The sequence below is a fragment of the Mycotypha africana genome (genome assembly GCF_025528875.1).
Source record: "Mycotypha africana strain NRRL 2978 chromosome Unknown BDF20scaffold_3, whole genome shotgun sequence".
NCBI lineage: Eukaryota > Fungi > Mucoromycota > Mucoromycetes > Mucorales > Mycotyphaceae > Mycotypha > Mycotypha africana.
In genome coordinates, this window is record NW_026515727.1 from 14,615 (window position 1) to 40,437 (window position 25,823).

The 25,823-nt window shown below is 37.3% G+C and overlaps 4 protein-coding genes across 4 annotated transcripts; 2 read left to right on the top strand and 2 right to left on the bottom strand.

The window, feature by feature from the left end:
- Positions 1 to 9,995: 9,995 nt before the first annotated feature.
- On the bottom strand, positions 9,996 to 10,811 carry BDF20DRAFT_856989 (uncharacterized protein; the record flags this gene model as incomplete). Its single annotated transcript, XM_053080319.1, has 1 exon — positions 9,996 to 10,811. A coding segment is annotated over exon 1 (436 nt), but the record flags the coding sequence as incomplete, so codon positions are not given.
- A 943-nt stretch (positions 10,812 to 11,754) lies between these two features.
- On the top strand, positions 11,755 to 13,593 carry BDF20DRAFT_856992 (uncharacterized protein). The gene is made up of 6 exons (XM_053080320.1): positions 11,755 to 11,772; positions 11,895 to 12,191; positions 12,263 to 12,509; positions 12,588 to 13,102; positions 13,188 to 13,336; positions 13,410 to 13,593. Exons 2-6 carry the CDS (start codon positions 12,042 to 12,044, stop codon positions 13,504 to 13,506), a joined length of 1,158 nt encoding a protein of 385 aa, XP_052937719.1. The 5' UTR covers positions 11,755 to 11,772; positions 11,895 to 12,041; the 3' UTR covers positions 13,507 to 13,593.
- A 10,063-nt stretch (positions 13,594 to 23,656) lies between these two features.
- Positions 23,657 to 24,703, top strand: BDF20DRAFT_857021 (uncharacterized protein). The gene is made up of 2 exons (XM_053080321.1): positions 23,657 to 23,714; positions 23,790 to 24,703. The coding sequence occupies exons 1-2, from the start codon at positions 23,663 to 23,665 to the stop codon at positions 24,692 to 24,694; spliced, it is 957 nt and encodes a 318-aa protein (XP_052937720.1). The 5' UTR covers positions 23,657 to 23,662; the 3' UTR covers positions 24,695 to 24,703.
- Positions 24,704 to 25,344, bottom strand: BDF20DRAFT_857022 (uncharacterized protein). The gene is made up of 2 exons (XM_053080322.1): positions 25,287 to 25,344; positions 24,704 to 25,215 (listed from the first exon to the last, which is right to left on the bottom strand). Exons 1-2 carry the CDS (start codon positions 25,336 to 25,338, stop codon positions 24,719 to 24,721), a joined length of 549 nt encoding a protein of 182 aa, XP_052937721.1. The 5' UTR covers positions 25,339 to 25,344; the 3' UTR covers positions 24,704 to 24,718.
- Positions 25,345 to 25,823: the final 479 nt, after the last annotated feature.

Consider the following 25,823-nt stretch of genomic DNA (forward strand, 5'->3'; position numbering starts at 1 on the left):
TTAAGAGGAAAATTCCGTCGAAGATTTCTAAACACGTGAACAGTTTTTTCCAATGTTAACTAGTATCTAGTATGGCCACCATTCGCTTCCAAAACTGCTTGTATACGAGCTGGCATACTTTCAATATACCTTATACACTCCTCCTCCGTAATCTTGTTCCACTCAGCGTCGAATCTTTCCCATAATTGATGGACCCCAGCTGCCCTTCTCTCATACATACTTAAACGAACCTTACACTGGTGCCAGAGGTGCTCGATTGGATTCAAGTCGGGACTTTGAGGAGGCCAATCGTCGATTACGTTCACCTTGTGCTCCTTAAACCACTTTTTAGTGCTATTGGATGTGTGTTTGGGGTCATTATCGTGCTGGAAATACGATTCTTGCCAGTCTAATCCATAGTACTCCATGGTATCCCTAAGTGTTGTGTCCAGAATATGCTGGTAATCCTCGGATTTCATGGTCCCATCGTATATCTGGCATGCGTAACCAGGTCCATAGTAGGTCATACAACCCCAAACCATGATATGGCCGCCCCCATGCTTGACAGTAATATCAAGATGGTGAGGTTTAAGTGGGTCACCTGGTCTAGTCCAATAGTATTTGCAACCATCAGACCCCCAAACGTTGATTTTCGTCTCATCTGAGAACACAACACGCTTCCAATCGTCGACTGTCCAATACTGGTGGTTTTTGGCCCATCGCAAACGCTTCTTTCTATTCTTCTCGCTGATGAAAGGCTTCTTTTGTTTGATACCAGAATGAAAACCCATAGATTTGAGAGCGTTTATGGACGTTTTGTAAGTCAAATCGTAACCCAAATCAAGAAAGGCTTTATGGGCCTCTTGGGCAGTATTTATAGACCCTGTTAATAGCTTGCGACGAACCACAGCTTTACTTTTCTCCGCTACAATAACCGGTCTACCACCTGCTTGACGTTGTCTGTTAGGGAACCACTTATTGCTATACTTGGAAATCACCCCTTTTGATATTCCAAGTTTCTTCTGGATGCTTGCAATAGATGTTTCTTTCGCAAGTAATGCCTTAAGTTCTATTTGAACGGCAGTAGAGAGTGTACGAGTCATAATTATAGGTAGGTATCAGTTGTAATGAAAATGGGAAAGAAAAGTGTAAAAAAGTTGTGAATTTTTGGTACCTTTATAATCTTTCAGGCACCCCTGCCCTCATTTAACACCCCGCTAAAATTATTTTAATTCTACCCTGTTCAGTCTCCGCAAAAAGTCTGATGCAAGGTTTCTACAGTAATTTGGAAAAAACTGTTCACGTGAGGTCTCCTAGTAAATTCAATCGAATTTAAACTTAGCGCCAATGAAATTGCTCGATAATAGAGGTACTTGTAAAGCAGAGTTTAAGCTTTTGAATGATACCATTTTGACCTGGATATCGCTTATTTTCGTCTCAACAGAGCTCAAAATGTCTGAAATCAGCAATTACGTGAACAGTTTTTTCACCCACTGTAAGTGTGGTGAAAGGTACGGTCCGGGTCATGTTTGCAGGAAGCCAACCACCGTTTTGGCGGTCAGAGGAGGAGACGACACAACTGAGCCCACTGTGGATAATGATTTGACCATTGAGTCAATTGAACAAATGGAGCAAGAGCTTAAAATGGTTCCCGTTGCTGCGGAGGACACTTTTATGACTGATGCCTACAATTGTAAGTCCAATGTTACTTCTAATTATATTGCACATAAGAATCCATTAAATCTAATGACTCCTATTAAAATAGAGGGCAAGGTCTTGATGGGTCAGATTGATACAGGCAGTAATATAAGTTTCATTAATACCAATAGTTTAAAACATTTATCCATAAATAAAGTTTATTCATTGAATGGTACTTACAATATGTTAAATGATAAGAATAATGTTCCCCGTATTGGTAAGACTGACTTGTTGAGAGTTGGCTATACGAATGGTATTGAGTTCAAACATTCTTTTGAAGTTATGAAATTCAATGAGCATTTTGATTTTGATGTGCTTTTGGGTGTGGACATTCTACCTAAGTTGAACATTTCTCTTCATGGTGTTGCTTGTAAGTTAAATAATCCAGAAGAAATGGCGAAACAGTTTGACAATGTCAATCATGAATTCGATGTTGAACACCTTCCTGATTCTTCTCCTGCTGGTACTCCTATTGAGAGAAAGAAATTTATGGATGCTATTAGTGAAGCACTTCAAGCTAATGCTAACATTCCTGAGACATCATCTTGTCCAATCCCAGAATCTGTGGTACGTCTTCCTACTCCTCCTGATGCAACTGCATACAGAAGACAGTATCCAATTCCAATTGCGCTGAGACCTGTTTTAAGTGAGCAAGTGCAAAAGTGGTTGAAAACGGGAACAATTGTCAAATGTAGAACAAATACAACTTTTAATAGTCCATTGTTGCTGGTACCGAAGAAATCCAAAACCGGAGAAATAACTGGACATCGTGTTTGTCTTGATGTACGTTTGCTGAATAAAATTCTGCCTCCATCATTTAATTATCCTATTCCATTGATTAAGGATATTTTTAAGAATCTGCAAGGCAAGAAATATTTCACAACGATTGATTTGTCAAATGCATACCATCGTTTCGAGGTGACTGAAGAAGATCGACATAAGTTGACTTTTACACATTTAGATGGCAATCAGTATCAGTTTGTAAAAGCATGCTTTGGTTTAAAGTTTTTGACATCACAATTCCAAAAGGTACTCACTATTTTATTTTCAGACCTGAGATGTGTGCAGAACTTTGTTGATGATTGCGTAGTTGCCAGTGATACAATTGAGCAACACATTATCGATGTCAAAGCAGTTATTGAAAGGTTGAATAAGGCGAATCTTATTCTGAATGCTGATAAGTGCAGTTGGATGCAACATTCTGTGCGTTTATTGGGATTTGTTGTGGATGCTACTGGTTCTCGAGTTGATCCAAGCAAAAGAACAAATGTTCAGACTTGGGCTAAACCAAAGACCGCTAAGCAAGTACAGTCATTTTTGGGGTTAATCAACTATTTTAGAGATTACATCCCTAAAGTCGCTGACGTTACTGCTCCTTTGAGTTCCATTAGTCATGCTGCTAATGTTGAACAATTGTGGGGTCCAGAACAGGATAGATCCTTCCAAGCACTGAAAGACATTTTACAATCGAATGTCGTGTTACGTTATCCAGACATTTCTAAACCTTTCTTTGTTGCCACTGATGCTAGTCAATTTGCTATTTCAGGTTTGTTATTTCAAAAAGATGATACAGGTCGTGATTTGTATGTCAGTTTTATTTCACAGACACTATCCCCATCCCAACGTAATTGGAGTACCACCAAGCGTGAATTATTCGCTGTTGTTACCGCACTAAAGAAATTCAAAGAATATCTTTGGGGTCGTAAGTTTACGGTTTACACTGATCATAAGAGTTTAATCTACTTACACACTCAAAAGGTGATGAATCCTATGTTGATTGGTTGGATGGAAACTTTACTTGATTACGATTTTGACGTTGTGCACGTTCCAGGCATTGACAATCGCTTAGCCGATTTATTAAGCCGCTTATATCCACCTCAAATTGAGAGTGAACATAAGCTGGGGGAGAATAGAAGCTTCCCTAGACTTAAGAAATGGGTTAATAAGAAACGTGTCGCTAAACGCAAAGTATATAGTCAAGATAAAAGAATTAATATACTAGCAACTAAATTGGTCGAAAATAAGAACAAACCTGTTGAATATATCAGTCCTCCTGAAGAAGAGAGACAACAATTACTGATCGACATACACAACCTCGGACATGCAGCCAGTGTATATATGGTCAGAGATCTTCATGATCAAGGTTTCCATTGGAACACTATGACAGAAGAGGCGAAAGCAGTATGTGCAGCTTGTAAAGAATGTCAAAAGCACAATATTGTACAAAGAGGCTACCATCCCATCACGAATATTGTGAGTTATAGACCCTTTGATGAAATAAGTATGGATCTTGTTGGACCGCTTCCCGCTAGTGCTGATGGCCACATGTATATTCTAGTCGTAGTTTGTATGTGCACGAAATATTTGATTATTCGACCTTTGCCTAACAAACATTCAGACACTCTTGCAAGGACTTTGGTAAAGATTTTCGCTGATTACGGTTTGCCACGTTTGATGAGATCTGATAACGGTACTGAATTCAAGAACTCACTGATGGACAATATCTGTAAACATCTTCACATTCAGAGAAACTATAATACACCTTTGTATGCACAGTCTAATGGACATGTCGAAGCTTATTGCAAAATTGTAATGAACACTCTTCGTAAAATGATAAGAGGCAATACAAGAGATTGGGATCTATTTGTTCCTATGGTCCAACTCTGCGCAAATAGGCAAATTAAGAATAAAACAATGAGTGCTCCTTTCTCTTTGATGTTTGCAAGAAGAGTAAACTTACCAGATGACTATACTAATGGCGAAAGATACCCCATCTTAAATAGTACGACCACTTTGAAAGAATTGGAGGATCAAATCGAAAAAATGGAAAGTATAGTATTTCCTGCGATTGCGGAAAGAACTCAAATGATCAACGAGAAGATCAACAAGTACTATAATGACAAACATAAACTCGTTGATATACCCTCTGGTACGCATGTCATGGTCAGGTTGCCACAAAGAAGCAACAAATTAGCTGCTCTTTACGATGGACCTTACACAGTCGTTCGACGTAATCAAGGAGGTGCTTATATTCTGAAAACTCCAGAAACTAATGAAGTTCTTCCACGCAACTATGTTCCTTCTGAATTAAAGATTGTCAATCTCGAAGAAGATGCATTTGAAGAGTTCTATGAAGTTGAAGACATTCTGGAACATCGTGGTCCTAGAGGTAATCGTGAATTTCTAGTTAAATGGAAAGGTTATTCTCATGACCATAACACTTGGCAAAAAGCCGAAGACTTTTCGAGTTCTGATATGATTCAAAAATATTGGGAAAGACATGACTTACAGAATGAGTTTCAGTCTGCTCAAACTAAGAACAGTAATAAGGACATTGAGAAGTCTACGCCCTCTGCCAGTTTATCTGCAAGAGAGGCTAGGGCCTTGAAAAGAAAAATGAATAATAAAGTGACAATGCGCAAAAGAACCAGAAAATAAATGACGCAACACAGTCACTGAGTTGATCAACAGATTTTGTGCCTGAGATTTTAATCTTATCTTATCAGTGCTGGTTTATGCATCATGATTGTACCTATAGTTTATTATCTTTGAGCCGAATAACAATTACAGAGTAATTGTATTCTGGGGGAGAATAGTGTTGTATCCAACAGCATATTACTCTTGGATTATTACATAATACTGAAATAAGAGATTGCGGATCCTTATGAAGGTTAGAATAACCGTGAGTGATAGGTTTGTTAGAACAATTCTTTTCTTTAGCGGAAGAATATTTCATCTGTATATCCGAGACAACATTGGATGAGTAATTGACTTCATTTAGAAATAAGATATTATAGTATTTGGATTTGATTAAATCAGATAACTTTATTTAGCACATCAAACCACAATACATAAATCTAATCTATTTAAGCTATTATCTTCTAACTTGTTGATCCTTACTTTAACCCTTTACATTCTGACAGAATTCAATAAGACTGAAACGTAGACGTCGGCAGAATTAAGGAAGAGTTTATCCTGTCCGTCACGTTAGTTATAATGAAACTGCTGAAGTACGGGTCAAAGGAACCTTTAGTTAGATCAACCCACTTACCTCCTGTCACCGATCCAATCGGTCAAGGCACCGCTATAGCATGATGAACCGTGCAGTAACAATTGGGTATGTCTTTTCTTTTATCATCAAGGCATCTTGTACCTAAGAGTCTCGATAGAAAAAGTTTTTTACAATATCCACAAATATAAATAGAAGTACTTTTTTCCTACATGGTTTTTGTCTTCATTCTTAATGGAGTTCTTTATCAGAATATTCTACCTAATAAAAGAAGATAACTTGGTCTTCACTGATTTCCTTTTGTTTTCTTTTTCTTATACTTTGATCTTATCGTATACAACAACCCAGACATTATCCAGAAAGATCATGTCTATTCCAGCAATTTCCATATTCTCTTAACATATCTATATCCGCCTATGAATATCCAATTGTATTCTTCCACATAGTCGTATCAACTGATATCAATGACATGGATGATTAAACATGTCTCATGTTACTGTTCTGATTTCCTAGAAATTTCCAAGCAAGCAATTCTAGAACTCCGCAAGGCATATCTCATTCTCAGATCAAGTTCCTGAAAAGTATAAATATGATCCCAAGTTGAAGTGTAGAAAGAAACTAGTCTTTGTCTTATCTTTATCTTTTGTCTTAATCGACTCTTAATAAACCTACCACGAGTTTTCACAGACTTTCTCTTTGTCTTTCTATTCTTTTACTATTATATTTTACCCATACACAACATTGATAGACCTTTCAACAGCACGACAAGAGTACGACCTGAGAACACCTTGTTGACGGATCATTTCGGCAATGTGGGTCAATAAATGAAGGTTGATACGAAAGATTGTCAAAGAGATACATTTTTGTTGGAGGCATCTGTCCAAAAACTTGAAGAATACCTCCACATTTCTATATCGCAAGAATTTAAGAAAAAAAAGTTAAGTACTCTTTACTGTTGTATCCAACAGCATATTACTCTTGGATTATTACATAATACTGAAATAAGAGATTGCGGATCCTTATGAAGGTTAGAATAACCGTGAGTGATAGATTTGTTAGAACAATTCTTTTCTTTTGCGGAAGAATATTTCATCTGTATGTCCGAGACAACATTGGATGAGTAATTGACTTCATTTAGAAATAAGATATTATAGTATTCGGAGTTGATTAAATCAGATAACTTTATTTAGCACATCAAACCACAATACATAAATCTAATCTACTTAAGCTATTATCTTCTAACTTGTTGACCCTTACTTTAACCCTTTACATTCTGACAGAATTCAATAAGACTGAAACGTAGACGTCGGCAGAATTAAGGAATAGTTTATCCTGTCCGTCACGTTAGTTATAATGAAACTGCTGAAGTACGGGTCAAAGGAACCTTTAGTCAGATCAACCCACTTACCTCCTGTCACCGGTCCAATCGGTCAAGGCACCGCTATAGCATGATGAACCGTGCAGTAACAATTGGGTATGTCTTTTCTTTTATCATCAGGTCATCTTGTACCTAAGAGTCTCGATAGAAAAAGTTTTTTACAATATCCACAAATATAAATACAGTGACTCACAAAACTGCGACAATGTTTTCAAATTTTGCATAAATCGCAACTTTACTATCAATTTTCCTTAATAAAGATACAAAATGAAAACGAGTAATAGAATAAGGACCCTTCAAGCTCTTATTTCATATCTAGTTTGTGGCATTTGCATGAACCGATCACCCATCAATTAGGAAAATTGACCGATGGGCGAATTTTTGGACATCACGCATAAAATGAGAGATGTCAAAAGATCACTTGCCTACAGAAAAGCGAAGGGATTTCTGAGTTCTAATGGAGTCAATTACTATTAGTACCATTCATTTAAATGCTTTTAATGCTTTTTTCCGTTTTTGTTTCGTACAATTTAGACATTTGCACCTAACTCATTAGTCATTACTCCACATTTACAACTAATCACCTTTAACTCTAGCGATGAGACCAATTCCTTATGATAAAAAGATGGATATTCTATCTAGACTTAATGGTACTGAGTCAAACAGAAGTATTGCCAAAGCTTTTGGAGTTTCAACCAGAACAGTCGACCGCATTGCTAAAGATCATCAATCGGCATCTGACAACAAAGGTGGTAGACCATCTAAAATCAGCAAATTGCTCGGTAGAAAAATTGTAAGATCTTTTTACACTGGGCATTTTATGACAGCTGTAGAGGCTGCCCGGAGCCTACGTGCTCAAGGGTATGATATTTCTCCTCAGACGATACGCAGATTCCTGAAATCTGCAGACTTTGATTCAAAGATTAAGAAGTCAGCTCTGCCACTGACTAATGATCGACGAAAGAATCGTTTGAAATGGGCCAAAGCTCACAGAAACTGGACGGTTGAGGATTGGAAACGAGTTGTTTTTAGTGACGAAACTAAAATAAACCGTTTAGGTTCGGACGGAAAGATGTGGACTTGGGTTAAAAAGGGTGAACCTCTTCAGGAGCACAATGTCAACTTCGCTTACAAAGGTGGTGGGGGAAGTTTGATGTTGTGGTCCTGTTTCACTCAATATGGACCTGGGTTCATAGCCAAGATCGAGGGCGGGATGGACGCCAAATTGTATTGCGAAATACTGAAGGGTGACTTTATGGAGACCCTTAAAGATTATGGGCTTAAAAAGGATGATATTGTCTTTCAGCAGGACAATGATCCGAAGCATACTGCCAAACTGACGAAAAAATGGTTCCAAAAGAACAAGGTGAACGTCTTAGACTGGCCTTCATATTCTCCGGACCTTAATCCAATTGAGAATCTGTGGTTCTACTTGAAGTGCAAACTAGCAGCGTACGATACAGCACCGTCGAACCTAAATGAGTTGTGGGAACGAGTTGCGGAGGTCTGGTATAATAAAGTTACGCCAGAACTATGCTTGAAACATATAGAAAGTATGCCAGCGCGAATTCAAGCTGTTATAAAGGCAAAAGGTGGGTGGACGAAATGGTAAATCGATGGATGTTCTCTGTTATTTGTTGTCACATCAAATAAATTGTTGCTCCGAATCTGTATGCCCTACTTTAATCCCACTTATCTCATCAGTGTATCTGACTAAAACTTAGCACATCTTATAGTATTTGAAAGCTGAAAACCATAGCTTTGCAATGGTGTAATTTTTTTAGTAGGTTTAGGAGGGTCTATATACTGTACGGTCAACACAAAGATTATTTATGCGAAAATTTGAAAACATTGTCGCAGTTTTGTGAGTCACTGAGTACTTTTTTCCTACATGGTTTTTGTCTTCATTCTTAATTGAATTCTTTATCAGAATATTCTACCTAATAAAAGAAGATAACTTGGTCTTCACTGATTTCCTTTTGTTTTCTTTTTCTTATACTTTGATCTTATCGTTACAACATTTACCTTTGAAACTCTGATAATGCTCCATCGATAATGCTTCATTCAATAACTTACTTTTCTATTTCTTTTATTTGACTTTCTTTGATATTCCATTGCATTGCCAAAGTGATCGCATAAACAATGGAATTCATAGCCGTAGATGCTTGCTTGTCGTAAAACAATGGAGTAATCAAGGTAGGAACAACGTAACGAAGCCAATCAAGCCAATCGACTGACCTGTATTGACCACGCAAGGCTTTTGAAGGATCGACGCCGTTGAAGGTGCTGTTGAAATCATTAGGGATCGAACGGCGGGATATATCCACGGATTGCTTGATCAAGGGGCCATATTTGACATGATCAAACAAAAACGGGTATGCTGCTTCATTGCCTTTATACTTGAAACGCTGGTTGTATACGGGAGATATTATATCAAAAAACAGTTTGGCAACATTCGTAAACAAGTGCATCTCGTCAAGGCCGTGGAACGGAGTGCCTGAGAATGACGGAAGGTCACCAAACATGTTTCTTTTTTTGATGCCCCAGTTGCATTGATTATGTGAGGTCTACATAAACGTAAGAATCTCATTAACAAAGTGGTTTATACATTTTTGATTATAGAAGAGCTACTTACATCAAATTCTTCTAACAAAAGGTTTTCCTTTGTACGTGGAGGTTGGCCTCTATAAGGGAAGTATATACCCTTGTTGTCGTTGGTGTCTTTATCCATAGGATGTTCCCCTTTGGCTATTTGAGAGAGATGGTAAGAACAAAAGGTACATTTAATTTGTAAACACATAAAAGAAGAAACTTACTTTTACAATGCTTACATCCGTAAGTGCTCATAAAACCTATCAAAATGAATAGAACATGTTCAGTATTATAATATACTACTGTTTACCGAGTCAATATATTATGCTTACCAGAAAAGGACATCAGTTTGTTTACTTCAACAAGATCACCAGTCCAAACAAGCGGATATACATGGCAAGACGTAAGTTCTTGACCATTCCTGAATACACGTAAAGGCTTTTCTGAAAGTTCTTTCAATTCCTTAATTATAGGATGCAAGTAACTTTCCAAATTTTTTTTATTATTGCCAGAGAAAACGGCAAGGTGGATTCGGTTGTCATCAGCAAGTCTAATATAGAGAAAAAAAAAAGTTTTTTGAGAGGATTGGTTTTGTACATTATCTGAACTGTGCACGATGTTTACCTGATCGATGGAGGAAGGTTCAAGATGACTGCATCTACAATAACCATAGACGTTCGACTGGCTCTGGAAGAGAAACCATCGATGCTTAACGCCAAAGCAATATCGTGTACATTTTGAAACAAACCTTGTTGTTGAAGGTTTTTATATACTTCACCAGAGAAGATGTCAGTATATATTTTGTCGTCGTCATCGTCGTCCATTAAATCACCAAAATTGTCAGCGCGGTACTCAATCTCACTTCTGAAATCGTCAGAACAGAGCTGCTGGGCAATTTTGTCTTTCAAAGATACAATTTTGACAAACTTCTGTTTGGTTCTTACTGTACTGCACATGGGACACATGGTCAGCTTGGCGTCTTGAATGGGGTCGAACAGATAACAACCAGAGCTGCATATTTCGTGCTGTACTGCAAAGTTTGTAGGAAGCCTTTTCTTTAGCATCGATAAACATGCTCGAGGAGACAAGAGATCATATCGGATAGAGTGAGTAGTGACTATTGCAGACAAGAAGAATTATATTTTGAGTTGGTTTAGGACATGAGTTAACTGATTGCTTAATATACATACTGTTTCGACTTGCTAGAATTTTGGAGACATGCTCATTAACAATGGCGTTTATTTCACAACTATCTTGGACACTGAAGCCACGTCTTTTGCCCAACTCAAACATCTGCAAACTATGGACCTCTGTCATTGTAAATGGATCTTTGGGAACTTGTATATGACGATCAATGAAGGTGCTTTCCTTGTCAACAGAAGGAAGTGCTATGGGTGTGTCTTCGTCTACAAATGAAAAAAAAAAGTTCACAGATCAGTCATCGTTTGGCACCTACACATTCACTTTAATGCTACCTCTTTCTTGTGCATCGAGAGTACTCAACAATTCCACATAGGCTTCTTCGTCGAACACCTCATCATCATCATATTCGGGAGCATAGGAATCATCCATAAACTCATCAGTATCTTCAGGCAATTCAGGATATGCTCTTGTTACTGGTCGTTCTCCATTAACAGCAAGAAGCATATCCCTTCTGAAAGCAGCTGTAAACTTTCGTGAACTGGTTCTTGATGAGTTTTTGTTGACACGATTGTTGTTTTGAATAGCCATGGCGATAATTGTAAGATGGATGTAGTGATAAAGGGAAAACAGCAGGGAAAGAAACACAAAGTTAGATACAGAAGGCAAGTAAACGTGTTGTTTCCATTCTTTTTATATTACTTTGAAAACTACTCATTACTAAGCGCTACGTTTAATTGGTACTTTATTGATACACTCTCTTGAAGGCAAAAGAGCTGCGGTATAATGACAGTATACGGTTTGTAATTTCCATCTACTTTTGTCACTGCATTTACAATTTAGAATCTCTCATTTTTAATACACTACTCAACCAGCAACGTTGACAGACATACAGAAACAATACTTTCTTGATAGTAGAAGACAGATTTATTGAGCAGTTGGCTTTGGGTTTGCACAGTATCATATATATTGACATGTATGGTTCTTTTTTTTTTTTTTTTTGTACGATCCCCAAAAGGGACCGAAAGAAGCAATTATTACTGGTTCATTCATCAGCTTAGAAATCAAATTTTGGTTTTTTTTTTTTTTTCCTTCTAGTCTCTTTATACACAATCCTTTTGTATTAACGCATACAGCATACACAAGTTAAACGAAAGTGAATCAGTAAACGAACTTACAGCAATTGTTTATGAGAGAATATATGTCTGCATCTTTTAGCTATCAGTTTGTGCAAACGGAAGGGCTATGCTGCTGCGCAAAGATCATCATATCATTTTCAAACCAAGCATGCTCATTCAGGAAGACCAGTACATTCTTCCTTCGAGATGCTTTATGGACACCAAGTTACTTCGCCACATTATACTTGTACTGCGAAACTACTATAATTGGATTAAGGTAATATGTATGGTTTTTTGGTTCTCTTAGAGAATGGATACAATTCGTTTAACTTTTTTTTTTTTAAGTAGGCTTGTCGAAAGATCGCAACTATAATTTATTCAATCTTCACCTTTTTTTTTCGCATCACTACAATGTCTTTCAATAACAACAACAACACCCTCAACCTTGATGCCTTGCCAGTAGATGTTCGCAATGCTGTGCTGGCCATCGTAGTCAACACCAATCAGGATGCTGTTTGCCGTTGCAAATTTTGTCCCGTACACAATTTGAGTTCTACAAGAGTAGACAAACGTTTACGACTCAAGCCAGATGATTGTAAAGAAAATTATATAGGATATACATAGACATACATATGTAGCGGATGTACTTATGGAAAACACTTTAATATTATAGTGCTTAGTCCCGAAGATGCTGAGCGATTAATGGAACCGATCAGTGCTGAAGTTGTTAACGATCATCTGATGGAAACGGCAAACAGTACAAGGATTTTCGAAAGGCCAGAAGGCAATATGTCTACAAAGGCATACCTGTTACGTATGTGCCAAGAATACCTTTCGGTGAGCACTGGGTATTGTGACAAATCAGAAGAAGCACTGGTGATGGAAGCTGAGCATCGTTACCACGCAACGTACTACATGGCCCAACAGTTCTGTCAGCAGTTCATAAACCACGATCCGACGTTGCGATGGAGCCATCTCAGTTTGTCAAAACAAAAAGACTTTGCGGCAAGATTTGAGCTTGCATTGAAAATATCAGTACTGCACGGGTTCTCCCACTCGACAGGTGTGCCAATTCTTGGGCAACCTTTGACCTACTCAGTGTTGCCATCCGAAACAAAAATAGGAATAAAACAAAAAAACAAAAAAAAAAGTACTAGTTCGTCACCTGCTGTCATAGTTATTGAAGAGGTACATACTTTATATGCGTATGTAATAATGGGTGTATGTATATGTCTTCTAATATATATATATATATTTAATTTTATAACAATAGACTGAAGAATCCTCAAGAAGTACGACTGACGGTGACTCTGCTTCTTTTGGTTTTGACAGTTTTCTTTCGTCAGCAAACGTAGATGAAGGCAATGACTCTGCTACGATTAACGACGGTCAGGAAGAATTAGACTGTAGTACCTTCGAAAGGTAAGACTCTTAGTTGAAAGAAGTGAAGATGGTGTATCAGACTTATGCTGAAATATTGTCTTTTGTATAATAGTGCTCTGATCAGTTCTCCTGTTCCTGAAGTTCAATCGCAAGCAGCCGAGCCTGATACGAATAACGCAGGAAGGAAAAGACGTAGAACAAGAAAATAAATAAATATATATATATATATATATATGTCTACGTAGTGTCTCTTTCTTTTTCTTGGAAAATAAAGTATATGTAACTAGTAACAATGCCTTGTTGATGCAGTCTTTTGTTCAGTGTCTCGCTGTTTTTTATACAAAATCGATCAGTGAAAGATGATCCCAAATCTTAATCTGTTGAGTGTCTAATAAACTTGACATGAAAAATACCAAAAAAGCCAAGTAACCATTTAAGCTTACTTTCAAAATAAAGGCTGTGAAGTGATCAGTGTAACAGAATGTGCTTTTGACAAGGGGCTCTATATCTCGCAGCAGAATTCGTTTTTTTTTTTGTCTCTTCCACTCTTTTTTTTTAGCCATTACTTCTAATCGACTTTGGAATCACCCTTGACAAGTATATCATTTACTAGTAAAGCAAGTTCTTTTCTTTCTCTCCTTTTAAAAAGTACAATCTATATCATACCTCAACTGAACTCGCCTGCTTTTTGTTGTGTCGATTTACCCTTTTTTTTTTTGTTTTCTATAGTGATTCGTTGGATTGTATGTTTCAGATCCCCACTTTGCAAATCGAATCAAACTATTTACTGTCGTCTATTTGTCTGAGCGGCGTTGACTTCTTGCAAAGCAATTTTTGCGCATGCTTCATGATAGACCACCTTTATTTTTGGATTGTTTGAAACATTTTTTGCTCTTGGGCAAACAATCAAAAGTATGCAATCTTTCATTTATCTCAAAAATACTTTCAATTTCAATTTCTAATAGTTTTCCATGTTTATATTCCTTTTCTTTATACAGCAAACAACCGATTGTCCAAGTTTATTCCCATTTTACTTGTGATTAACAATTAGACTCTTGCTCATACCCTGATTACTATTAACTGACAAAACCAAAATGCACAATTGCAACAGATGTCCCTTGGTCCGTCTTTAGGTACCTTTTTTAAATATACAATGCCTTTATGATGGTCGATAAATTTAATTATTGTGCTTTTAAATTATATATTTAGGATACACCTTCGCTTGTTGCCTTTTTCACTTTTTTCTTCGGCACATTTGCCATTAAAAAGACATGAAGAAACATTACAGAAACAATGTAAGTAATTAACTTTTTCTTTTGTCCTATTTTTTATTATTATTATTATGGAAACTAACACTGTCTTGTATATGTTTAGTGATCTCACTTTTTACAATTATGAAACTCTTATAAGCACATTGATCAAGCAAACAAAGTTAAATCTGCAAGTCAAAACCAAAGGTACGTATACAATTCAATAAATTGATAATAAATAGAGGGCTATAGTGTTTAGATACAGTAAATAGATATATAGTTTGAGTAGTTTTATGAATATATTATACAAAAATAAAAGGATATATAATAAATATAATTTACTGCGCAATTAAAATGAGCCATAATTCCTGCTACGAAGCGTATATGAATGGTAGAACGCAAAATAATAAAATTGCATGCTTTCACGCAAAAGAATCAATTTGCACGTTTTCACGCAAGATGCGTTTTATCACGCACTGTTATAAACTGCAACATTTCTTGCAAAAGTGCATGTTTCCACGCCATACTATTTTTTGCGAGTTTTCTCACAAACTTGCGTGAATCCTCGTACCACGCAACTCATTTTGGACTTGCGAGGTTTAGCGTTACGTTCACGCAACTTTGCGAGGTAACACACAATTTTGCGTGAATTTTAGGCAATCGGTGTATTATCTAACTTGTTGATCCCTTACTTTAACTCTTTACATTCTGACAGAATTCAATAAGACTGAAATGGAGATATCGGCAGAATTAAAGATGATTTATTCTATCCGTCCCATTAGTCATAATGAATCTGCCGAGGTATCGGTTAAAGGAACCGTTAGCCAGATCAGCTCATCACTTACCTTCTTATACCTATCCAATCGGTCAAGGCACCGCTCTAGCATGATTAACCGTGCTGTAGCAATTGGGTATGTCTTTTCTTTTATCATCAGGTCATCTTGTACCTAAGGGTCCCGATAGAAAAAGTTTTTTACAATATCCACAAATATAAATAGAAGTACTTTTTTCCTACATGGTTTTTGTCTTCATTCTTTATCTGAATATTCTACTTAATAAAAGAAGAACTTGGTCTTCACAGATTTCCTTTTGTTTTCTTTCTATTGTAATCTATTTCTACCATATACAACAGAGATGGATATCGATGACGATTCCATTTCCGTTACTTCCGCAGCTGAAGAAGAGCAATCTCAGAAGATAGCTCAAGTACAAGGCGATATAGCCAAGTACGAGTTTGAACTGAGAGCTCTCGACAATAAGGCCAACCTTTTGATGGAGCTTCCACAGAGCACCGAGGATGAAGTAAAGCAATTCGCTTTCCAACTCGATGTTTTGGAGAAAAAGTAATAGGAAGTTTGTTGAAGCTCATGAACATCTTAAGTGTTATAGGGAGGAAGCAAATTCCTTTAGTAGTCCTTCTGGTAAACAGGATGGACGCGCAATTAAGCCTAAAGATCTTCCAGTCTTTGAAGTTAAGCCTTCGAATTATAAGGATTTCGACAATGAACTTAATCCCAACTCAATCAATGCCATCAATGATAACTATTCGTTGGAAACGTTCATTTTGAAATTTGAACGTATTTACAAAGATAACAAAGTCAATGTGAACAAACACTGGCGCTACAACCTTGAATCCTGTCTCGAGAAGACTAAGATCGGGCGCGAATTCTATACCAGTAACATTCGAAACAAAAAATTGTCTTGGAAAGAGGTTAAAGAATTGCTAAAAAACCGATTCGATATTGCTTCGAAGTATAATACTTCTCAATGCAATAGCATGTTGCTAAACCTCAAGGAAGGGTCCAAACAATCTGTTGCCGAATATTTAGATAGATTTCAGCATCATGTTGTCGCCGCTAAGGTTAAAGTGGAAGATAATTTCCTTTTATCTACCCTCTTTATTAATTCTTTGCATCATGAGGAATTCAAACTAAGGGTTTTAGGTACACTTAAAGACCATTACAAGCTTTCTCTTCCTGCTGGTTCGACTTTGTTAAGCCATTACGCAGATATTTCTGACGAGGACTACGTTCCTAGCAATTTCAGTGAATTGCATAGCATTCTTTGTAAAGCTATGTTTTCTTTGGAAAAGAGTCATGCTGAAATTGTCAAGAAAGATGGCCAAAAAGACTCTTCTAACAAAAAGAGAAAATTGGATGACAATAGATCATCCAACCAACAAAACAAAAAGCCTTACAAGGGCAACAACAGCAACAACAATAACTTCAATTACAAAAAATTGAAGGATATTAGAAACAAAACCGGTTCTTTGGATAAGGACGAAATCCAGTTCCTTAGAGACAATGGTTTTTGCACCTTCTGCCGCGTGGTCAAATATTCTGTCGAGCATGGCAAGGCCTGTTCTGAAAGAAAGAGGATTTTGGAGGCCAAGAAGGTAATAAAGCCAATTGTTGCTGCAGTTAAAATCACACCTGATACTGCTGATAATGATGTTCATTTTTCTGATGCTAAATCCAAACTTTTTCATCTTAGTAAATATGAAGAACAAGATTTTTCTGCTACTAATGATGGAAATATAGTTGAAGATGACTCATCTGATGATGAATATAATAAAGCTTTATTAGAATATGACAACTACTTGATCAATGACCAACGATCTGATGATAAACAACTTTGTTCTATATCCCTCTCGCGTAATGACAAACTTGTTTTATCTAGTAAGCGTAATGGTGCAGTTGGTGAAACTAACAATCCATTTGCAACTGATAATGTTGGTTATGCCCCTGTTTCCTACATCACAATTAACGAGATTAATTGCTATTGTCTAATCGATACAGGCGCTGAAGTATCTGTCATAAGTAAAGATTTTGCTAAACAAAACAACATTGCATTCCATAAGGTAGAAGGTAAACTAATTTTGGCAAATGGTAAGCAACTCCAACGTGAACAAACTGTTCATTTCTTATCTGTTGAATATGATGGCGTCAACAGAAGTATCCCTCATAAATTCGACGTTATTGATAATGAATTGCTAGCCCATGAACAAAAAGTGATCGTAGGTGTAGACTTATTGCCAAAGTTGAAGATCATCTTGTGAATGTTGCATATAGATTTAAAAACACTTCCAAGGTTGATGACTCAATCGAGGATAAAGCATATGAACCCAACAAGACTCCTTACGGATCTGAAAGAGAACAGTATGCATTCTTCAAAGGACTAGAGCCTTATATACAAGCAAACAAAAATTTAGATGATAACACTCTCTGCAACCTACCTGAAAGCGTTTTATATCTTCCTACACCCGAAGGTTATTACGCAAATGTCAAACAATATCCTATTGCGTATGCACAGACATCCAAAGTAATGGATATTTAGATGACTGGTTAAAAACGGGTATTATTACTGAAGCTGAACCCTCGGAATGGAATTTACCTATAACGGTAGTCCAGAAAAAGGATTTGGACGGTAACAAAACCGACAAGATTAGAGTTGTGTTAGATACTCGTCTCTTAAACAAAGCCCTTCCAACTATCAATGAAACATTACCTTTGATAGATGACATTTTCATGACCATCGCTGGTGGTAAGGTTTTCTCAACCATAGATCTTAGAAGGGATTTTCGCAATTTCCCGTTAATGTTACTGATCGTAAGAAGACAAGCTTTACTGCTCCCAACGTTTTGAAATATATGCATGTTGGCTCTCCATTTGGAATATCGACGATCAGTCAACTTTTCTCAAGAGTAATGTTGACTTTGTTTAAAGATATGCCGTATGTGCGCTGCTTTGTCGACAATATTTGTATCTTCTCTGCTTCTATGGAATTACATTTCAGACATGTTAAAGAAGTGTTAAAGATTTTGACAAAAGCTAATCTAAAGATTAATTTCGAAAAATCGCATTTCGCAGAAGCTGAAGTATATCTTCTTGGATTTTCCATCTCAGAACATGGGCAATCTATAGATCAACGCAAAATTACAAATATACATGATTGGCCTCGCCCACAAAATGCTAAACAAGTGGCTGGTTTCTTGGGTTTTGTGAATTACTTTAGAAAGCACTTACCTAAAGTTGCCGAGCTCATGAAAGAGCTAGATACTCTTCGTTCCTTGCAGTTCTTGGAAAATAAATCCCAAAAAGAGAACTTTCATTGGAATGAAATTCATGAAAGAGACTTTCAGCGAATTAAGGAAATTTTGGCTTCAAGTCAAACCTTAGCTCTGCCCAACTTGAATCATCCCTTCTGTATCGCCACTGATGCTTCAAATTTTACTATTGGCTGTTGTTTATTCCAAGAGTATAAAACAACAAATGCCGATGGCGAAATAGATACTGTAGTAGAATATATAGGTTTCTTTTCGCGTAAACTAACTAAAAGCGAACGAAACTACAGTACAACCATGCGTGAACTTCTTGCCGTCATATATGCCTTGAAGCAATTTCACAAATTTGTTTGGAATGTTCATTTCATATTGTACTCAGATCATAAAGCTCTATTGTTATTTGCACTCACAGAAGAATGCGAATTCAATGTTGATAAAATGGTTAGACATTTTGCTTGATTATGATTTCTCCGTTATACATATCTCGGGCATCAATAATCAACTTCCAGACAAATTTTCTAGGTTATTTGAAGCTGAAAATGCGGAAGAAGATCAGAGTTCCAAAAACAAGAGAATCATTTCCCCTAGGAAAAATCACGCTATATCTGATGAGATCAACAAGAAAAAGAAATTACTATGGCTCAAAAAATATAACCAGCTTGTTGACACTAAAAGCGAAAAAATCAATATTGATGACGCTAAGCTTTTCTATATACAAAGCGGCCAAGCTCTCTATACTGATTATGTCATACCCGATGAAAAAGAGCGTAAAACTCTCTTAGAAGAAGCTCACCATACAACGGGACATTTTGGTGCCGAACAAATGGTTAAACGACTTCATAATGAAGGAATCCATTGGCCCAATCTCATTCATGATTGTATAACAGCTGTACGTCAATGTGCAGACAGTCAACGCCACAATATAGAAAAACGAGGATATCATCCTGCTCGTAAGATATACTGTTATTACCCAGGTGAACATGTAACCATTGATCTAGGTGGACCTATAAAGACCTCTGCCAATCGCCATGATAACTATTTTTTGGTGATAGTCAATGTATGCACTCGTTTCTGCATATTGCGTCCTCTAGAAAATAAGCATGCTGACACAGTTCTGCGTGTATTAGTAGATGTATTTGCGCCAGTGGGTATTCCTCCCGTGTTGCAAAGCGATAATGGTGGAGAATTCCCTAATTCCCTTCACACAGACTTAGCTGATGCCTTAGGATACGATCATAGATTAATTACTCCTCTCCATGCTAGTGCAAACGGTTTGGGTGAAAGATTTGTACAAAGCGTCAAACTCGCTCTTGCCAAAAATACTCATGGTGTTGGAGATGACCGGAGCTTGCATCTCAATGCAGTCCAAATGAGCTTGAATAATCAAATTTCAAAAAAGTTGAATACAACTCCCTTTTCATTAATGTTTGCACGTAAAATGATCGAGCCATACGGTTTTCGTGCTGAACACGAACGAATCGCTAATGCTGAAAATAGAAAGCATATGTCACATGAAGAATTGATGAAACGTATCGATTACATGCATGATATCGTCTTCCCTGCTATAGCTGCTAAAACAAAGGCAAAAATAGCTGCCGAGGAATCTAAATTTAATAAAAAGCATCGCCTTGTTGAATACAAACCTGGTGATCATGTTATGATTCGTGTTCAAAAAGAAGTTCAATTAGCTCCTGCATATGAAGGACCTTTTACTATAGTCAGAAAGAACCAAGGTAACTCATACGTCCTTCGGTCAGATACAGGTGAAATTACCAAGCGTAATTATACTTCACAAGAACTCAAATTGATCTCTCGAGAAGAAGTCATTGAGTTGGATGATGAAGGTCAAGAAATAAAACACTATGAAATAGAGGACATCTTAGATCATCGTGGTAACCACCGTAACAGAGAATACTTGGTACGATGGAAGAACTACAGTCCAGAATTCGATAGCTGGGTCCCCGTTGCTGATATAAATGCCACAGAAACTCTCCGTCGATATTGGAAACAGTTAGGCAATGCAACGGAAGCCAAGAAGTATGAATCAAAGAATTCACCAACTTCTAGTAAAGCTCTTCGTAAAGCTCCTCCTGGTACAATGACAAAATTCATTCAGGACTTTGATCAGCTCACCACCGAATCCACCTCTCCCGCTAAAAAACCTTTCCACATCTATTCATCGCAAAAGAGATCATCCTGTCAAAGAACAGTCCACCTCAACTAAACGTCGCAGAAACATGCCTTGTTCATCTACCAAGTCTAAAAAAGCTTCTGCTTGGACTTTCAACCTTTGTTACAATACATTGGCTCTCATTTTTTTTTACTCGTTTCTTACTCACCAGTGCTATCGCGCTAAATCTATTAACAAAACTTTCAAAGGTGCTCTAATTCTGGTAGGGGGCAATGTGGTATTTCCATACCTCCTATAATATATAAAGACGAATTAGACACACTTTCAAGCATTTGACTCGTTATTATGATCATAGAAACATAATAACACTTATACACGTCATCTTGTATTTTAAAAGATTCGCATATGTTATGCTGCATTATTACTGGTTGAGAATTTCAGGTACAAGTATTTAACTCCTTTTTTTTTCTCTTTTTTTTCCTTCTTTTGTTGTCAATACAAACATCCAATTCGCTATGAACGCTTCCCTCTCTGATTTTCAGTGTATAATAAAAGGACTAAAGGAGACTCATTTCACCTTACAGTTTATATCAAATTATAAGTCGCGTTCACTAAGCATAAAACAACCACAAATATCACAATCTTGAGTGATCCTTCTTTCAACCAGTAGATCACTATTCCTTACATCGTGCCTCAAATACGACAAACCTTTTGACTATCAGCTAGAAAAAAGATGCTCAAGGCAACCTCACTACTCATCGTGTATGCCTTCATCCTCGAGAACTCAACAAAATTCTCATTGAGGAGGATAAATAACCACTTCCACTCGTCAACGATATCTTTCAGGATATGCAATGTGCAACCGTATTAGGTGACGATCGGTGACGCTAAGAGAATTAAACGGTGATGGTGACGGTGACGGTGACGCTAAGAGGAAATAAACGGTGACGGTGACGGTGACGGTGACGGGCTAAGAGAATTAAACGATGACGATCGGTGACGAACGGTGACGAACGGTGACGGGGACGGTGACGGGCTAAGAGGATTAAACGGTGACGGGTACGGTGACGCTAAGAGGTGACGGTGACGGGCTAAGAGAATTAAACGATGACGATCGGTGACGAACGGTGACGGGGACGGTGACGGGCTAAGAGGATTAAACGGTGACGATCGGTGACGAACGGTGACGAACGGTGACGGGGACGGTGACGGGCTAAGAGGATTAAACGGTGACGATCGGTGACGAACGGTGACGAACGGTGACGGGGACGGTGACGGGCTAAGAGGATTAAACGGTGACGATCGGTGACGAACGGTGACGAACGGTGACGGGGACGGTGACGGGCTAAGAGGATTAAACGGTGACGATCGGTGACGGGGACGGTGACGGGCTAAGAGAATTAAACGATGACGATCGGTGACGAACGGTGAGGGGGACGGTGACGGTGACGGTGACGGTGACGGTGACGGTGAATGTGATGCTGATGTATCCACATCAATGCTTTAACTAATCCACTCTTTAAAGAAAACTGAGACATAACCACTATGATCTAAGGCAAATCATTATAAAATAACAGCTCTTCTCATTTAATAAAACGGTATCTTTTAAGCTCGTTTAATACTTTTGCTATTGCAACGGATAAATCAGACGCTAAGAGAATTAAACGGTGACGATCGGTGACGGTGACGGTGACGGTAAGAGAATTAAACGGTGACGATCGGTGACGGTGTTGTATACGATAAGATAAAAGTATAAGAAAAAGAAAACAAAAGGAAATCAGTGAAGACCAAGTTATCTTCTTTTATTAGGTAGAATATTCTGATAAAGAATTCAATTAAGAATGAAGACAAAAACCATGTAGGAAAAAAGTACTTCTATTTATATTTGTGGATATTGTAAAAAACTTTTTCTATCGAGACTCTTAGGTACAAGATGACCTGATGATAAAAGAAAAAACATACCCAATTGTTACTGCACGGTTCATCATGCTATAGCGGTGCCTTGACCGATTGGATCGGTGACAGGAAGTAAGTGGGTTGATCTAACTAAAGGTTCCTTTGACCCGTACTTCAGCAGTTTCATTATAACTAACGTGACGGACAGGATAAACTATTCCTTAATTCTGCCGACGTCTACGTTTCAGTCTTATTGAATTCTGTCAGAATGTAAAGGGTTAAAGTAAGGGTCAACAAGTTAGAAGATAATAGCTTAAGTAGATTAGATTTATGTATTGTGGTTTGATGTGCTAAATAAAGTTATCTGATTTAATCAAATCCAAATACTATAATATCTTATTTCTAAATGAAGTTAATTACTCATCCAATGTTGTCTCGGATATACAGATGAAATATTCTTCCGCTAAAGAAAAGAATTGTTCTAACAAATCTATCACTCACGGTTATTCTAACCTTCATAAGGATCCGCAATCTCTTATTTCAGTATTATGTAATAATCCAAGAGTAATATGCTGTTGGATACAACAGACGGTGACGGTGGCGGTGACGGTCGGTGACGGTGACGTTAAGAGAATTAAACGGTGACGATCGGTGACGGTGACGGTGACGGTGACGGTGACGGTAAGAGAATTAAACGGTGACGATCGGTGACGGTGACGGTGACGTTAAGAGAATTAAACGGTGACGGTGACGGTGACGTTAAGAGAATTGAACGGTGACGAACGGTGACGATGACGCTAAAAAAGGGCTAAACGGTATGATTCCTATTACAATACGTAGCATATTCTGTTTATATTAATTATAAAAAAAGTCCAACGCTAATTAAATATGTCCACCCAACATTGTAAGTTAATAATTGGTTCTTTATTTGCACTCAAAACTGAATTTCTTTATTTATAGCTGACGATGTAGAAAATTTCAAATTACCTTTGAAATGGAAACCTGGTTCAGATCTCATGAACAAAATGGTATTAACTGACCCGAAGATAATAAATCTGATTGTTTGCTCTCTAGTTGGTACTTCATTAACATTTTTTAAGAAAATGTCTCATTTAAATATGCTCTACTTGTTTAACATAAACCGGTCTGTAGGCCCAGATGTTCCTGCCAATACTTATTCTGTAGCTCAATCGGAGTGGGCAGATGGTACTAGATCGGACGTACTTTACGCGTCGAAAATTGAAAAAGCAGAGGCGTTACCACCAATTTTGATTGAATCGCAATATTATGTCGATCAAGACTTCATGATTCGCCTTATTAGCTATTCGTCAAATGTGTACAAGCGCTACAAAGTGCTACCTATCGTTCTGGTTATTGTGACCAAATCTTTTTCCAAAGCTAGCTTTAAAAATGAGTTTAATACCAGTAGTGATGGATTTCTGCTCGAAGCGAGCTGTAAATTCTGGGCTAAGCAATGTTTTCTACTAACGGCTGATGCCGTCTCAAATTATTCTTACGGTGGCCAAGCAGCATTAGGCCCTATGGTAGCTTTAGGTTACTTTACTACTCATCATACCCTACAACAAATACCCTCACACCACTGTGCGAATCCAACTTTAAAGTTGTTATTAACTATTGTAAAAGGACTTCTGTCCGATGATAGTGATGAAGTAATTCGTAAATCAAGTACGACTTATCTGATAAACCAAATCAAAAGGAGTTTGGAACATATCATTGCAGATAGTCCAGATGATAGTACGAACAAAAAAATCAAAACTTATGTTGAAGAAGGTCTGTTGTCCATTGAACAGTTACAAAGCGATCTAGATAGCAACGATAAAGACAATATTGAAGAAAGTACGGCTGACATGTACACTGCTGAAGACTTTCAATTTATTGAAAGTTTCAGTAAGCCTGGCAAGAACAAGAATTGGAAGAATATTTTCAATGAAGGCAAAAAGCAGGGTTTGTTTAAATCGTATAAATCATCGGATACTCTGAAGTCTTCGTATTATCATATAAGAAGACGAAAAGAACAAAAAGATAATAAGAAATAAAAAGAAAATAGCCGTAAAGTATGTTTATTTTTCTTTGTTTGTTATAGCTTCACAAGCTAAGCATATCGATTGAGTATCTAAATTGAGCGTTAAACTGAAGAATTTGTTGCGACTGGAAATAAAATGACACAATGTCAAAAATGCAGTTGTGTGTGTATCAACTCTATCTAGATTGACTGGATCATCAGGGAGAAACAAAAAGCACTTGTGTGCCCAAAATTTGGATTCGCATTGCATTAAAAATGAATCACCATCAACACTAAACTCCTCACCCATCAAATCAGAACTGTCTTTGATAGAGATAATCAAAACTGTTGGCAAAAGCTTAACCTTCTCGTAGACCAACTTACAGTATTCAATAATGTTTAACATTGCCATTTGATCGATTTCGTCTTGAATAGCAATAAGTATTGGGATAAACCTATCATTTGTATTTTTTGAGACATACAAAGTGTATTCCTCCTTGGAATCAGCCCATTCAGATTGAGCTACAGAATAAGTATTGGCAGGAACATCTGGGCCTACAGACCGGTTTATATGTTAAACAAGTAGAGCATATTTAAATGAGACTTAAAAAATGTTAATGAAGTACCAACTAGAGAGCAAACAATCAGATTTATTATCTTCGGGTCAGTTAATAACATTTTGTTCATGAGATCTGAACCAGGTTTCCATTTCAAAGGTAATTTGAAATTTTCTACATCGTCAGCTATAATTAAAGAAATTCAGTTTTGAGTGCAAATGAGGAACCGATTATTAACTTACAATGTTGGGTAGACATATTGTTAATTAGCGTTGGGCTTTTTTTATAATTAATATAAATAGAATATGCTACGTATTATAAGAGGAATCTGTGGTCATCAATACCGTCACCCGTTTCTTCATATTAGCGTCACCGACGCCGTCATTGTTCATCAACGTTCAATTCTCTTAGCGTCACCGTCACCGTCACCGTCACCGTCACCGTCACCGTTTCTTTCTTTGATGATATACAAATATCGAAAATTTTAATCCACTATAAAAAATAAAAATGAATTGGTTGCAGACCAAAAAATAATTAGAAACTACATAAACTCTTATATACGAGTGCCGTGAATTAAGTGCTGTGTTTAATTGACAGCATTATATG